Source organism: Chenopodium album, chromosome 11, assembly GCF_948465745.1.
Source record: "Chenopodium album chromosome 11, dcCheAlbu1.1, whole genome shotgun sequence".
Classification (NCBI taxonomy): domain Eukaryota; kingdom Viridiplantae; phylum Streptophyta; class Magnoliopsida; order Caryophyllales; family Amaranthaceae; genus Chenopodium; species Chenopodium album.
The window spans coordinates 8,354,834-8,370,976 of NC_137844.1; the positions used below are offsets into that span (position 1 = coordinate 8,354,834).

The following is a 16,143-nucleotide window of genomic DNA, read 5'->3' on the forward strand; positions in this document are numbered from 1 at the left end:
TATGTCAATGAACTTTAAAAGTTTTGAAATTTTTCACTTTTTAGAAGTAAGTTATACACCCATTATGAGTTACGGAGTATGACAATCAACATCAAAATAGAAGTCAAATTACCAAGCAACACATTTACAGCCATTCGCCCATTCTGTTATACTCCGTACGCAAAGTCTCCACGCTTTCAAGAAAATAAGTTAGGTAGTGGACTATTTTTTAGGTTCTTTGTCTTAAATTTGTACAATCATGATTAACTTCAAAATATAAGTCAGACATCAATTCATTGAGAACTAGAGTGGGAAAAGAAATGTTGGAAAGAAGACTATGGCACTAATTAGCGATTAGCTGATTAATATAGCTGATTGTATTAACTGGTTATATTAGCTGATTTGACTATTTAGTTGTAAATAATTTATTGTATAAAAGTGTTAGGCAAATAACTGTTTATTTTTAGCTGTTTTAGTGTATTTAATACCCAAAAAAACTAATAATTCAATAAGCTAATTTCAATAAGCTCTTATAATGAGCTTTTTTAAAAAGAGCTTTTTGAGTCCAAGAAGCTCTTTTGGTTAGTTATTTACCAAACATCCAAATTAACTTTTTATTATAGTCAAACGACTCAAACCTCTAACCATCTCCAATGGTGAGACTTGAGGGAGTTTCTTTAGGAGAGAGAGAGTATTTTTTGCAAATGATACCAATAAGTTAGTATCTAAACTTAACAACTCTAATAGAAAGTTGTTAAGTTTAGATACTCAACTTTGAGTCTCATTTGACAAAAAGTGTGGGCCCTTATCTATATTATAATATGTTTTGTAATTTATTTAAGTTTTAATTTTAATTTTTTTTAAACTTATAATATGATTTGGTGGACCATAAATTGAAAATAACATTAGTATACTTTAGAAAGTCTCACCATTGGAAAATTAGACTTCACAACTCATTTTGTAATTCAATACTCAAAGTTGAGTCTCACCATTGGAGATGGTCTAATAATACTCAATAAGTTAAAAACTTTTCAAAAATCTCTTTATCAAACAAGGTCTATTTGTTCTTTCATATTCCTTACATACTTCCACTATATTTTTTATATATACAAGTGACAATAAAGAGCTCACCAATAAATATATATCCTAAACTAAGGGTCTGTTCACTGTTACTGAATTGAACTGATTGGAGCTGAACTGAACTGATTGGAGCTGTACTGAACTAAATAGAGCTAAAATGAATATTTTATGAGAGAAGGAAATTAGAAGCTGAACTAAACTGAATTAATTGGGGCTAAACTGAACAAAATTAAACTGAAATTAAACTGAAGTGAACATGCCATAAGGTTTCATACGAGGATTTCGGTGTTAAGAAGAAACCTACACGTGAATTTGAGACGAAGGAAGTACTAGTTCTTAAAGGTGCACAAGAATTAAAGTTGGGAAAGTTTCCAACTAAAAGTACGAGTATTGTTTTTCCTAATCACTGGTCATCAAAGTTGACTTAGAAGTCAAGCATATTTGTTTAATTGACTTGACTTTTGACTATGGCCTTGAACTATCTTTCAACTTTTCTTCCCCTATAAAGCAGACTCATACTTTTAAGCCTTAGTATACCTCAAAAACTCTTGTTAAAGTTCAAAGAAAATAAAATTATGGGTATCAAAATTTGCTCACCTTATTTCTTGCTAGCATTAACCATCTCATTGTTCATTTCCTTACCCTTGAAAGCCAATGCAGGAGGAATTGCCATATACTGGGGTCAAAATGAGGATGAGGGTACATTAACAGCTACATGTAGAAGTGACTTATACAAGTATGTTAACATAGCATTTCTCTCAACATTTGGGAATGGCCAAACACCCCAAATTAACTTGGCTGGTCATTGTGATCCTGCCAATGGCGGGTGTCGTAAAGTGAGCACTGGCATCAGGAACTGCCAACAGATGGGGATTAAGGTCATGCTCTCCATCGGAGGTGGTGCTGGTACCTACTCGCTTTCATCAACTGATGATGCTAGACGCGTCGCTGATTACTTGTGGGATCATTTCCTTGGAGGCCGATCCAATTCTCGGCCATTAGGTATGCATGGTTTTGAAAAGAAAAATAAAATAAAATTTATGCTAAAATTTCTACATGCTGTTTCTCAGTTGTTCCCAAAAATGCAAATTTCTTCATTAATAACAAAATGGATACAATTTTAAAAAAAATATATATAAATCAAACTTTAAATTTTTCTACAAATGAGTACACAAGTCCAGATGGCTAAAAGAAACTTGAAAGATAATGTTTAACTTCTTTTTCACCAGGTGATGCGGTATTAGATGGCATAGATTTTGACATCGAGTTGGGAACACCTCATTATGTTCCGCTTGCAAGGAGACTCGCCGAGCACGGCCATCAATCAGGGAAGAAAGTATACCTAAGTGCTGCACCACAGTGTCCTTTCCCTGATCAAGAGCTCAGTGGCGCCCTAAATACCGGTCTTTTCGACTACGTTTGGATACAGTTTTACAACAATCCTTCTTGTGAATATGATGTTGGTAATCCTGAGAACTTCAAGAATTCTTGGAAAACATGGACCTCAAAAATCCCAGCTAAGATGTTCTTTGTTGGGTTACCTGCTTCAAATGATGCTGCTAACAATGGCTTTGTTCAAACACAAACACTTATAAACCGAGTCCTCCCGTTTGTTAAGGGATCTGGTGGCAAGTATGGAGGAGTGATGCTGTGGGATAGGGCCAATGATGCGAAAACTGGGTATAGTTCTCACATCAAAGCTAGTGTCTAAGTTTATCATACCAAGGTAGCTAATTCAATACAAAAAGTTTCCTGTTTTCCTACTTTGGTCATCATGTACTCTATCGAAGTTTCTATTGAAGGTATACGAAGTATAACTGTATAAGATAATACTAGTATTTATCAGTGGCAAAAATACCAAGTACCTCAAGCAGCACCGATTACTTGGTTAAAAGAATAAAACATTTGAGTTATAGTAGCTACTGTTTTTGATACATTAATATGAATCATATAAACCTCAAAATTTTGCAAACAGATATATTTGCCTTCAGTACTTATTTACGAAAAACTAAAACAGGTCTATCAAAACCCAATGTTGCACCTGATACACTCGTCGTTGCTTGTTCAACGGTTCTGAATCCAATCTGTCAACCATGTATGAAAAAATAAAACAGAAATTAGACCATTAATGAAAGCTATGGAACTGAGCAGCTTTAAAAAATGAGCAATACTTAAAGTCAACTACACAATGGATTGAGAAATGGCTAGAGACCTTATCAAGAAGCATCTCCTGGAAGAAATCGGGTTTATATACTATATTATTGTAATTCATCTGCGTGATCTGCAACAGAAAAGCATTTAATTTAATATGTGTATTCATGGTACGTAATACGTTGCTATAGGACATAGCCAAGCACAATATCAAACAAGCGGGACTAGTTAAGCATAAATTTACATGTGGAAAGAACTCAACACTACTTTAGAAGGAGGTCTTCTTATAGACCCTTGAATGTTGATTTTGTAAAATACAAGTTTCATATGTGCATGAGATAATCGTAATATTTACCAAAAACTAAATAAAATTATGAAAAAACAATGTGTTGGAATGATGTCAATGGTGCAGGCGGGGCAGACTTTGGCAGTTGGTCTTCCCATCCCCATCCCCGCGGGTCCAAAATCCATACCCATCCCCACCTTGACAGGTACAAATCTAAAATCATCCCCACCCCACCCCCGCCTGGATGTCCACACCAACCTAACCCCTGCCCCAAATCCACCTCTAAAAACCAAATACTACTTACTATAATATATAACCAAAAAAAACACACACACTCTTAATATTACATATGGATGCACCGATGTAGGTATGGGGCGAATAGACTTGGGGCGGGAGGAAGGGTGATGGGACAGGTACCACCCCCACCCCATCACTCATGACGGATATGATTTTTACCCTGATTCCCCCCACCACCACCCGCCAAACTGGGTTCCATCCTTGCCACACTGACATCATGTTGGATTATAAGCTAAATAGTATTTTTCCGGTACAAAAATTAATCCTGATATGGATAAGTGATTGTTCAATTTGTATGCTGTCAATGCCAAGTCATTTTTTTGTACATACATAATTAAAGAGTCATATCCAGTAAAAATATGATGTACAAATATATGAATTAGCTAAGTGTCGTATAACTCTCAACAAATATGCCTGTGTTGAATTGACATGTCTATAAGATTCAAGTGTGAATTTAGCCCTTCGTGATTTAAGAACAGTTTACTTTTAAAATACCATTAACTGTTATAAAATGGATGAGAAGTATAAACAAATAACCACCTCAGTTGTAAGACGATTCTTGTAATATGATTCCCATGGCTGAGGCTCCAAGACAAGAATGCCACCCTGCTCATAACAAAGATCCATTCAACACTATCTATGAGAGAATAGCATAGCTGCCTAAAATGAATGGGCTTTTATTTTCATAAGACAAAAAATACAATGAACAAATACACATACCGGATGGAGGAGTCTCCAAAACTTTGCAAATAACGATATTAATCCTTCATCACCCCAGTTCAAATGAACCCATTTTGTCACACTCAAACTGCATATTACACATAAGGGAATCCATCAACGAAAAAACAAGTTACTATAACAGGTAATGGAAGCAAGAATAAAAATTCAGTGCTGATATAGTCAATATCCTCGATTCAATTACTTTTCATTGCAATTGTGATACTCATCTCATTTTAGTCACATCAATTTTCATCCCCCCCCCCCCCCCCCCCAAAAAAAAAAAAAAAAAAAGAGCAAAAAAGGGGACATCGTAGCATGTCACAATTATCCTATATAGTTGTATCCTTTTTAAAGGACGCGAGTAAATTGAAGAAGCATATGTGATTCTTTTGCTTAAATTATCCAAATTTCAGGTAAGTCCTCATAGTCATACTTGATAATAGGTTTATCCAAGTGTATACTGTGAATATATACAGAGATAAATCTTACCACAGAATGGTATCATAGTTTTCAAGGGGAAGTGAGACCCAACTAAGGACAAAATTTTCACATCGAAAAGATACAATGTCAAGAAGATTTCTGTCCAACGAGAGAATATCAGTCTCATCATCCTTTGCACTTGTGGAACAAGTTTCAGCACATTCCGATTCATTCACACCCTTAACCCTTGTCTTGGAGGACCCAACACATCCATTTCCAGTTTTCTCTTCTCTTACCATCTTCCGAAGGCGCCACCAAGCATCTTTGATTCGATCTACAAAGCATAGGAATTATAAGTTTAATGCAGGGAAGAAGAATATTGACAGATAAAAGTTAACTCAGTAGGAATCTTACAAGAGCATCACCATCCAATTTCCAAATGAGAGTATGATAACTAGTACAATAATTAACTAAATAGGAGTCCTGCAAAAAGAATAACTCTACAACCCCCAAATGGAAGTAAAAAAAACATGCTTTAACAGAAAATGATTGTAATATAGATCATTAAGCCATGTTAAAATTTATGATATATAAAAGCAAAGATGCATTTAAATCTCTATCTAAACAATAATATACATAGAAAGTTAAGGAAGAAGCTAAAATACACAGCTAGTAATATTTGAAAAGATAATTACAACCTCTTATAAAATAACAAAAACTCTTCTAAAAGACAACACCAAAAGCCTCTCAACTTTAGTGAAACATTGTGCCTAAAGCAATTCCTTCTTAAAGGGGCTGAATGCACAAGTCAGGCTGATTGAACATGGATCAGCTTAGCGAAACATCGTGTCTTAAGATACTAAGTTCGTCAACATTTGCAACAGAAAACATTGTAAAAAGCAATTTCTTTGTCATTTCATAGGAAAATGGCTTGGTTTGATGTAGCTATGAAACTCCTATGACTCTTTGAGGTTAGCAAAGAATCCAAATAACATTTTACAACAATATACAGAAGAGCTTTGTCCTCAATCAAAGCCAATTCACTCCCGCAGATACCCCAGCTATGGTGACATTATAGTCAGTGACCAAGTGAAGAGAACACAAAGTACCCTTGCTAAAGAACCATTGCACCTGACATCATTGCAGCCAAACAATATGTGCTAAAAGTCAATAGGTCAATAAAAGTATCAATTAGAGAGAAAAAAATTTGAAGCAATTACGAACTAAGCAGAAGTTTGCGGGCACATGCAAAAGTTTGTCCAAACTAAGGGGCTACTAGCAAAAAGGTCAAGGCACAAATCATTACCACAAGATATTGATGACTTATTGATAGCTTTGGTCACCAGGAACAGGAAGACCGCCAAATTACAAATTACATCATGTATCATCAATGAGTAAAATATTACCTTGCTAAAGCCAGTTTGGAGTTTTAGAGACATACTATTATCAATGTCAATGCCAAGAATAGTCCTACAGTCAAACTTCTTTGCTGCAAAACACAATTGAATTGAAAATAGATCAGAAGTGAAAATTTGCATGCTAAATTGAAAGCCAAAATGCATTGATCCTTACCAATATTAATAGTTATCAATCCGCTGTTGCAACCAATGTCAAGACAATCTTTGCCTTCAAACCACTCCTTCTTCAGTACTTTGAACCGTGGATCCTCCTCAACGTCATGACCAACCTGATTTATCACTTAAACTTAATTGCAGGATCTCAGGACATGGAAATTCAACTATCAATCCAGCGAGCCAATTAGACATTTTCAAGAAAGATAAACAAAACCAAACAATGTACATACAACCACCCCAAAATACATAAGTTGTATAACATTAAAATTTCACATCCTGACTCAATAAAGGCATAAGAATGAAACTTCCTTAAACTAGGACATATAAACATCAGTAAAGGCCTTACTTAGAAATTAACTCAATACATCCCTTTGGTAATAACTAGGAAACAAAACAGAAACAAACATTTTCAATAGCATACATTGTGAAAAGATTCAGAAAATTTTTAAAAAAGATGTTTCTTCTGAAAGCTCGGAGTTCATCCCCTCCCCCTCTCTTCCAATGATTTACCATACAATTACAACTATATCAATATCTTCATACAAATATGCTAGAATCTCAGTGTGAAATTACTCGACACTCTTGAATTTGAAGCATACAATTTAACTCTACTCAATTACCATGACGCGAGGAAGCATAATCAGGGAGAAGTCAGCATTACTTTAATCATAAAAGGTAAAATTGTACCTTCTACAAAATTATTGATCATTAATCACAGTAAAATTTCCATGCAGATAAAATTTTCATACAATAAACATCACTAGAGTTTCATTAGCAAAAACTAACTTCTAGTGGCATAAATCAAAATCCCAGATATTTTCTAACCTAATGTTGCTACAATCGGCCAAATTTAACAAACTTCATTAGGAAGAAACAGTGAACTACCATGAAATAAATTTATCACAGAAAAAGAGTTTAAATTAATAATTATCAATGAAATTGAAATTAAAATTAAAATAGCATTTGGGCATAAGTTTACAATCTTTACACATCTAAACATTTCTAGAAAATCCCTAAACTTTGAAAAAAGAAGAAAAGAAAAAAAAAAAAAATCAGAAAGAGATCTTACACGATAGCCATAGTAATTCCTGTAATTTCCGAAGGGAGCAACCTCTTTGTTCTTCTTCTTGTTCTTTACAACACCATTATTACCATTATTAACAGCAACTGGTCTTTCAGTCTCTGTTTTAGGCATTGAACCTGCCATTTAATTTTCTTCAGCTTCAAAAAGCAAATTAGTTAGGGTTTTGGAGGGAGAGATAAAAAAAAAATTGAGTTTATGACGCAGGTTTATGACAATTAATTAATAAAAGACATGTATTGTGTACTCAGGCTCACCTAAAACTAGCACGTAGTAGCAGTAATTTTAAAATTTAGAATAAAAACTCATTGTGTTTTAAACTTTTAGTTGATGATTCTACAAGTGTTTAGGAAACAGAAATCAATTGCGTTAGGAGCATCCAGCTAAGAGATGTAGTTTAAATGGCAAATGATTACTCATATTAGCACAAAAGAAAAATTGCTTGGTTTTTTAATTGAACATATATTGAAATCAATTTTTGTTAGTAAAAAATAAAAACATTAATTTACAGAACGTTTATCGCTTCCGTTAGACTTATAATTTTGGTTTAGCATATAATTACTATATACATTAGTTTTTGCAAATAATTATTCAATAAACTACATCAATAATAGATGGTCTATTGGTCTGTTACTGTCAGATGATACTTCTTTTATGCTTGTTGGACTCATCACTTATCACTATATTTTCCTACCAAAAGCTTATCACCATTTCAATTTGAATTTACTTGGACAGAATAGTAACCGGTAAGATTGCTGATAAATCATTGAATTTCAAAGAAAGGATTTTGACAAATAATGTTAGATTTGTGGTAGTGCACAGATGACACATTAAAATATGCAATTCATACATGTTATTGTTGTACTTTCTCCCGACTTTTAATCATCAAATGTACGATTTGGTATATATCTCAATTTTGCTCCCCTTGGGTGTTTCTATGTTTATATTACAGGTCTAACTCTTAATGCTTGAAATTAAGGCTACATTACCAAGGGCTAATTTGTTTTGGGCTGATTTATACTGGGTGTTAAGGAAATGCCGAAGCCAATGGTTGATTCTCTATAATAATGTACACGTCATTGAGTCAACACACATCTGGACATGGGTTATGCAAAAACAAAGAACACCTAAAAGGAGTAAAGTTGTTAAAGTCAGCAGATTAAGACAAATATCATGATGAAAAAGAAATAGTTGAAAAGAAGATTATACACGTACTTCCTCCGTTTAAATACTTGCAACACTTCCCCAAATAGATTTGTCACAATACTTGCAATACACTATAATTGGAAAGCTTTTTGGGTTAAGTTGTACTATTACCCTTATTTAAAGCTTATCACCCAATTAATTATACTCCTAACAATCTCTTAAGTCTTAACCCCATTTTAAGTGTGTTAAATCAAGTGATATCCACCTTTTTTAAATTGCTTCAACATGGCCCTTTTCGTTTATTCTAGCTTTGCATAAATCTTATCTTTATATTTTCTCTCCAAGCAATAGCATGCTCTAAAATTACCTATCTCATACAAATGGGCAACTTCTTGCAAATTAAGATACGATTCATGAGTGAATGATCATTGCAATTGCCAATACGCTAAAAATATTACAAAAAGTGCCTTGTGAAAAGCTTCTTATAGTAATTTAGTTAATTCTGCCCACATGCAATCAAGCCTAGTCTCAGAGCCCCTTTATTGTTACAAAAATTGGTTCCCTTAGCTCCTTTATCACCCCCAAGAAGTAATTAGTGACTTGAAGGATTATAGAAATATTATAGGAATTTGTGAGCAAAAATGGAATTGCAAGAGAATAAGGTATTTGATCGTAAGGGGTGGCGGAGGAAGATTTTTGTGTATGACTATGGGAAGTAATCAATATTGGTTCATGTAATCGACCCCACTTATGGGATCAAGGCTTTTATTGATTGATTAAAGGATTATAGAAATATACACACTAATAAACCTAATAACTAATGACAATATTAAGAAGAGACGTCTGTTTAGGCATCAAAAAGTGTTGTAGTTTGTTAATTTGATTCATTACACTTTTAACTACTCCGTATTTGGCAAAACTCCCCAGCTGCACCTTAAATTTACCAACCTAACTCTCTTGCTTTTCTCTCCAAATCTTTCACCCTTCATATTCTACCATACCAAACAAGAGAGTCCATATGTCAGCCTTAAGAATAATTTTTTGCAAGGGGCTTAATCATTTACTTTGGATCTAAGAACTAAATATTACATGTCAATAACCTGTTCCTTAGAGGATTTTCTTTTTTTCTTTCATAGTGAAACAATGGTCAATTACAGCATCAAGGCTTATTCGAATTCATGTCATTATCGTTCTTCCTACTACTCTGCCACTATATTTGTTTCTAGATCATCATCTATCACATAGCACAGCTCTAGCATTGAAATTATAATTCAATCCAATGGAAATTCTTAAAATAGAATTCAAAACCCACCTCATATAAACACAGGCCAAAAAAAATGAGACCATAAAAATAAAATAGTTTCCAGAATATGATAGTGTGTATACCTGAAACAGATAAATTGCAGCTCCAACTGTATTCGTCTCTAATCCAGCTTAATAACAGCAACCAAGGAAACCAGATGAGCAATGTATCTACAAAAAAAAAAAAAAAAAAAAAAAAAAAAAAAAAAAAAAACATAAACATAAACAAAACAAAAAAAAATGACAAAAGACTGGTGATATGCCAAACTAAATAGTGGCACCACATAGTCTTAATTAAAACTTACTAAACCATACAAACTAAACAAAGCTAAATATTTAATTCACACAATACGCTAAACTCTTAAAATTAAGAAAAAATGACAATAAATTCAACTTGGGTACATACATTGATACATGAACAATATCACTTCTAAAGATAGAAGAAATTCAAAAGCCAAATTAAAAATGTAATGTCCTGATTGAGGAGAGCAATATAAATAATAAAATATATTTTCAAGTAGAAAATTCGATAAAACCTTATTTGAAAATAGCACAACCCGAAAAGGTACTTGTTAAAATTCAAAGCTAAATGTTTTCTAAGGACTTTCTAAGTGATACACTACACTAAAAGAAAGTCATTGAGTATAGAATACCAATTGATGATTAAACACGGTAGTTTAAGAAAGTTAAGTCGTCCTCAGTCCATTCCATTCTCATTTACACTCTCCCCGCAATCCTCTTCTGCTCGACATTATTAAATGGGTCATCACAGGTATAATCCATAAGGAGGAACAATGCAAACACAAATAAATTAGATTATCAGCAACCTCCATTCCACCTTGTTATATATAAGTAAGATCATAAACTCATACTTATATTAGTATATGATATGATGCAATACGGACATTGTATTACATTTCATATTGCTCAAAATTCTAATCAATTCAATAATAATCTCAACTAATTATATTCTGGGAGGTAACCTGTTGTCAGCTTATCACATTAGTAAACCCAGAAGACTCTATAATACTATACTGCCTAATTCTTGAATAATTGATATCTTGCATAATAATAGCATTGAATCATATAACATGAGTCAATCCAAACCTTGCATAAACAGAAATACACAGGTATACTCATATAGCTCCTTTAAAAAGAGGATTAAATTTGAAAAATAAGATATTAAAAACTAAATTCAAAACATATAGTAGTAAAATTGAAATTCTTGGAATCAGAAAAACAGAATAGAAAGAAAGTAAATTAGGGTTTTGTAATTGATTATAGATTATGTAATTCATCGAAAAGGAAAGGAGGAGAAGGGGCAGCAACAGCAATTTCTGTAATTTTAGTTTGGTAATTCGAACCCTAAATACGAAATGAGAGAAAAGAGGGGAGAGATACCTGGGCGTGGGTGATCGGCGGCGATTTACCGGCGAGAAAAGGTAGTGACTAGTGAGGTTGAGAGTTCAGCGTCTGCGAGGGAAATTATAAACTCACACAAGGTTTCACACAAGGGAAATTATTATATGATATATATCGTATGAGTTTGAAATCCAAAAAATCAAAAAATAGAAAACCACAGCGATGCTTAACGAACCCTAAATTACTTCGTAAGAATTAGCATATCTTTGTTAAATTATAAAGGGGGCATAAGTTAGATATTTTGATAACTTTTAACCTTGTTAAAGTCCATCCCAATATGAAGTTTTATAATTATATACACAAGCTTTACATCTCAAACATTGCAATTTAAAAAAAATAAAAAAAAATAAAAAAACGAATATTTATGCATTATTTACTTAATAGAAATCTTCATTCTAAATAGATCATTGTTCTGCTCCTCACTCCTCCCTGGGCATTACTCTACAGATGACATTCATGGGACAGTTTATTTGAATAAGAGTCGAACAGGGAGTTTATAACTGATTAACTGGATACATTAACCTAATTCCAAGACTATTTTGAAAAGAAGGAATCTTCAAACAGTGTGTGGTTCCTACAAGAGTCTGTACCATGCATTGTACATACTTTTCTCGCGGAAAGAACATATTATACAAATGTAAAGAACATACATCTATAGTGAAAAGAACATAGTACATATTAAATTGTAATGAACACATACATAAAGTAAAAGGAACATATTTTTACCAAAAAAGAGTGAAAAAACATATTTTCATGTTCTTTTATTTTAGTGTAATGTACTTTTATTTGTAATATTATGTTCGTTGCTTATTGCGAAATGTTCTTTGAATTTGTCTTTAAATTATGGTGGGTATATATAAATAATGTTTATTACATAATATTATCATGTTCTTTATTAATATTTTTTTGACAAGATGTTCTTGATTAATATTACAGATGTTCTTTAGATAAATAAAAAATAATAACATTTAGTTGTTCTTTACAAAACAGATATATGTTCTTTACAAAATAGTTATACGTTCTTTACAAATTAGCTACATGTTCTTTCCGCGTGTATGTACCAAGAATGATACCACCGCCTGTAGCTTAAAATTTGTATGTAAAAGTATTGTATTATGTTTTGCAAATAAATTAGCATTTTCAAACAATGTACTTCAAAAGTTCAAAGTCTCAATAGTTCCAATAAACATGACTTTTACGTTACTCTTACTCACCATTCACCAAGAGATCCATAAGAACAAAAAATAGAAAGGATGAGGATTGAGGAAGGTGGTTTACAATAGGCCAAGTTTTGAAATTATACTAATTTTGTTGTGCTAATCGGATGGTCAGAGAGAGCTGCAGCTATTCATAATCATCTGCATCGATATCGAAATCTTTAACCTTCACATCTGCATCTTCTCCATACTGATGCTCATGTCAATCTGCAACAACACGTATTGAATGTTGTTCTCCTTCCTCAAATCAAGAGGGATGAAACTCACCATGCTGTATTGACTTATTGACTTACTTTTTTTTTGACAGACTTATTGACTTACTTATTGTCAGCAACTTAACCTCAATACATTCTGTTCACAATTAGCTACATGTTGACACCACAAAGTTTTTAACAGTATTACAGTGCACAAGTATGAAAAATAGATTACTAGTTAAGGTATTCATGATAAGGTCATCCTAACAAAATACATGCTCAGAAATATATATTCCATTTTGCTATGATTATAATTTCATAAACCTTCGTAGCTATAATTTTCAAGTATCTTACTCCGTAAGTTTTTATTCAAAAGTAGTAAGGGCCCAATCCATTTCATTAAAAGTTCATAACAAGATTACGGTCCAGCCCAATAACAGAGAACAAGAGATTTCTTAAAAAAAAAAAAAACAGGAGATAAAAAATTGAACGTGGGCAATGGAGGTATCAATTGGATTTGGTGAACTTACGTATGTTAAATTATTATGTTCATAAAAGTCTAAAATTCAAGTTGATTCTTTTTTTTTTTGTTCTGATTGCAATTTTTTGACCCCTTTAAACGTGACATAGCCATACTGACAATGTCCTCGTGAAGACAATCACTTATTTAGCGCGGAGGATAATCGAAATAAACTCAAAGGCACTGATTTGTTAGTTGAATTTGAGAAAATAATGATCGAAGCTTTTTTCGTTTTCACAAAATGCCAAAGGTTTCAATTGATAACCAATAACATTAATTGAGACGATGGTTTAATCACAACATATAACAGGGGTAGATACATTAACGGGAGTAATTTGATTCCTTAAACCTCGTAGTAACTTCACTAGGCAGTTCATTGACATTACTATTATGATCAACTAAAAAGGTTTAACCTTGCATGAATCACTTCAACTTCCATCCATTCAGTTTCATTACTTTTAAGTCACTTTTATTCACTTTAAATACCAAACTAATACTTCCAATTATTTCTGGCTATAATCCTCATCATCTCCTCCACAACACTAACTACAAACATATTTCAATCCTTGCGACAATTTTCCAAAATATGGTACAACAATATAAGCCGAGATCAACTAGAAAGCCCACCAAAACAAAGACATCAACAAATCCCCTGTATCTACTGATACCAGTCATGCTGATGAGCATGATATCCCAGTCCCACCACCACTCATCTCCTCATACAATGATCGAATTCGCCCTCTCCTCAACTCAGTCGACAAGCTGTGAACTCTCAAAGTCATGAAGGAAGGCATCCAACTACCCACAATCGTCGTTGTAGGTGACCAATCAGCAGGAAAATCTAGTGTCCTAAAATCCTTGGCAGGAATCAACCTACCTAGAGGTCAAGGTATCTGCACCAGAGTCCCACTCATCATGCGCCTTCAGCAACAGTCTGATCCCACCCCACAACTCTCCCTTGAGTACTTGGGTAAAGTCTTGCAGACAGATGAAGCTCATGTTTCTGAAGCAATAAATTCGGCTACTCAAGAACTTGCAGGAAAAGCCAAAGGAATATCTAATACTTCAATAACACTTGTAGTCAGGAAAAAAGGAGTTCCTGACTTGACGTTGATCTCCCTGGGATCACCCGAGTGCTGGTCCAAGACCAGCCAGAAATCTTATATGAACAAATCAGGAATATTATAATGGAGTATATTACCCCTGAAGAGAGTATCATTTTAAAGTTCTATCTGCAGCAGTGGATTTTTCAACTTGTGAGTCAATTATGATGTCACAGAGTGTTGATAAAACTGGGCACAGGGCTCTTGTTGTTGTTACAAAGCCTGATAAAGCTCCAGAAGGTTTATTAGAGAAGGTAATCAATGATGGTGTCATAATTGGGCTAGGTTATGTGTGTGTTAGGAACAGGATTAGGCAAGAAGCATACGTGGAAGCACGATTAGAAGAGGCAAGACTGTTTGAGTCCCACCCTTTGCTGTCAAGGATTGATAAATCGATTGTGGGGATCCCGGAGTTGGCTCAGAGGTTGGTTCACATTCAGGCTAGCATTATCTCAAAATGCTTGCCCAACATTGTGCAGCAGATTAATGCCAAGTTGAATGCTAATGTTGCTGAACTGAACAACATGCCTCAGAATCTATCCTCAGTGGCGTTGGGCTATGACAGCATTCATGTAGATTATGGGATCAGAAAAGGAATCCATAAGGAAGATCCTTATTAGAGGAGAGTACGATGAGTACCCTGATGATATGAATATGCATTGCAAAGCTCGTTTAGCGGAGATATTACGCGGGTTTTCAGAGCTTATGCATTCAAAAAAGAAAGATGAAACTACATTAGGAATTTTCCTAACGGTTGAAATTCAAGTTCTTGAGGAAGCTAAGGGAATTGGACTACCCAATTTCCTTCCTCACTTAGCTTTTATCACTTTATTGCAGAGGGAAGTGAAGGAAATATCACAAAATTCATGATCAAGTTTTGGGGATATGTAGAAGGTGCAGTGCTCTCCATAATAATGCAGCATTCTGACGATTACCCATCACTCTTCAGAGCTCCTGCAGAAGAGCTGCAGTTAATCTGATTTCTAGAAAGAAAGATCAGTTAATTGTTCGTGTTAAGGAGATTGTGCAGATGGAGACATGTGCTGACTATACTTGTGATACACAATACCTATCTGTCTGGAATCGGCTGATGTCACATCAGGATAAGTTTATGAATAATATTGTGGAAGGCAAATCTATACAGGTGAACACAGGTGAAAAGGGAACCAGCATGGAATTCGAAGGACTTGGTAAGGTTGATTTGGCGCATTTAAAAAAGCATAAGCACCTAACTGAGCAAGCATTTGACATGAAGGTGCGAATGATGTCATATTGGGGGATTCCATAGCTCTCCATTTGCTATTTAGTATTCAGAATTTAGTGAACAATAAATTGGAGGGTGAGGTTGTGAACGAAGTGATGGGGCCTTATGGAGGAGGCGTTGAAAGGATGCTGGAAGAGTCTCCGGCTGTGGCGGGAAAGAGACAGAGGCTCAATAAGAGCATAAAACTTCTGAAGGAGTCGAAAAATGTAGTTTCGAAGATCATGGACAGAATTGTTGTGACAGGATGAATTTAGGTTGTATTTTATGAAGACTTCCTGCCATAGGCTTATTGACTTATTGTCAGCAACTTAGCAGAACATTTGGGCATTAGACTAGTTAAGGTATTACTCGGTCAGAAAAAGGTTACTTAGTCAGATAAAGGTTACT

At 34.1% G+C, this 16,143-nt stretch overlaps 2 protein-coding genes and 1 pseudogene across 4 annotated transcripts; 2 read left to right on the forward strand and 1 right to left on the reverse strand.

The window, feature by feature from the left end:
• The first annotated feature begins 1,606 nt into the window (after positions 1–1,606).
• Positions 1,607–2,770, forward strand: LOC145567328 (basic endochitinase-like). The gene is made up of 2 exons (XM_081626588.1): positions 1,607–2,061; positions 2,289–2,770. Exons 1-2 carry the CDS (start codon positions 1,635–1,637, stop codon positions 2,768–2,770), a joined length of 909 nt encoding a protein of 302 aa, XP_081482714.1. The 5' UTR covers positions 1,607–1,634.
• A 101-nt stretch (positions 2,771–2,871) lies between these two features.
• On the reverse strand, positions 2,872–11,533 carry LOC145567329 (putative RNA methyltransferase At5g51130). 3 transcript variants are annotated; one of them, XM_081626591.1, is made up of 10 exons: positions 11,438–11,533; positions 10,121–10,207; positions 7,577–7,722; positions 6,506–6,620; positions 6,375–6,422; positions 5,003–5,267; positions 4,514–4,601; positions 4,334–4,399; positions 3,272–3,340; positions 2,872–3,143 (listed from the first exon to the last, which is right to left on the reverse strand). In XM_081626591.1, exons 3-10 carry the CDS (start codon positions 7,712–7,714, stop codon positions 3,054–3,056), a joined length of 879 nt encoding a protein of 292 aa, XP_081482717.1. In that variant the 5' UTR covers positions 7,715–7,722; positions 10,121–10,207; positions 11,438–11,533; the 3' UTR covers positions 2,872–3,053. The 3 variants fall into 3 exon arrangements, with proteins under 3 accessions (XP_081482717.1, XP_081482715.1, XP_081482716.1); XM_081626589.1 differs by having other exon boundaries at positions 7,577–7,728; XM_081626590.1 differs by lacking the exon at positions 11,438–11,533 and adding an exon at positions 10,690–10,777 and having other exon boundaries at positions 7,577–7,728.
• Positions 9,376–16,004, forward strand: LOC145566216 (dynamin-related protein 4C pseudogene; annotated as a pseudogene).
• Positions 16,005–16,143: the final 139 nt, after the last annotated feature.

Bases quoted from the DNA above. Each gene is read 5' to 3' on its own strand.
- LOC145567328 (XM_081626588.1), top strand. From the start codon at position 1,635: ATGGGTATCAAAATTTGCTCACCTTATTTCTTGCTAGCATTAACCATC. The intron at 2,062-2,288 runs GTATGCATGGTT...CTTTTTCACCAG, and splicing joins ATCCAATTCTCGGCCATTAG to GTGATGCGGTATTAGATGGC.
- LOC145567329 (XM_081626591.1), bottom strand. From the start codon at position 7,714: ATGGCAGGTTCAATGCCTAAAACAGAGACTGAAAGACCAGTTGCTGTT. The intron at 3,341-4,333 runs GTGGTTATTTGT...TTTCTGTTGCAG, and splicing joins AGAATCGTCTTACAACTGAG to ATCACGCAGATGAATTACAA. The intron at 3,144-3,271 runs GTCTCTAGCCAT...CATGGTTGACAG, and splicing joins AGGAGATGCTTCTTGATAAG to ATTGGATTCAGAACCGTTGA.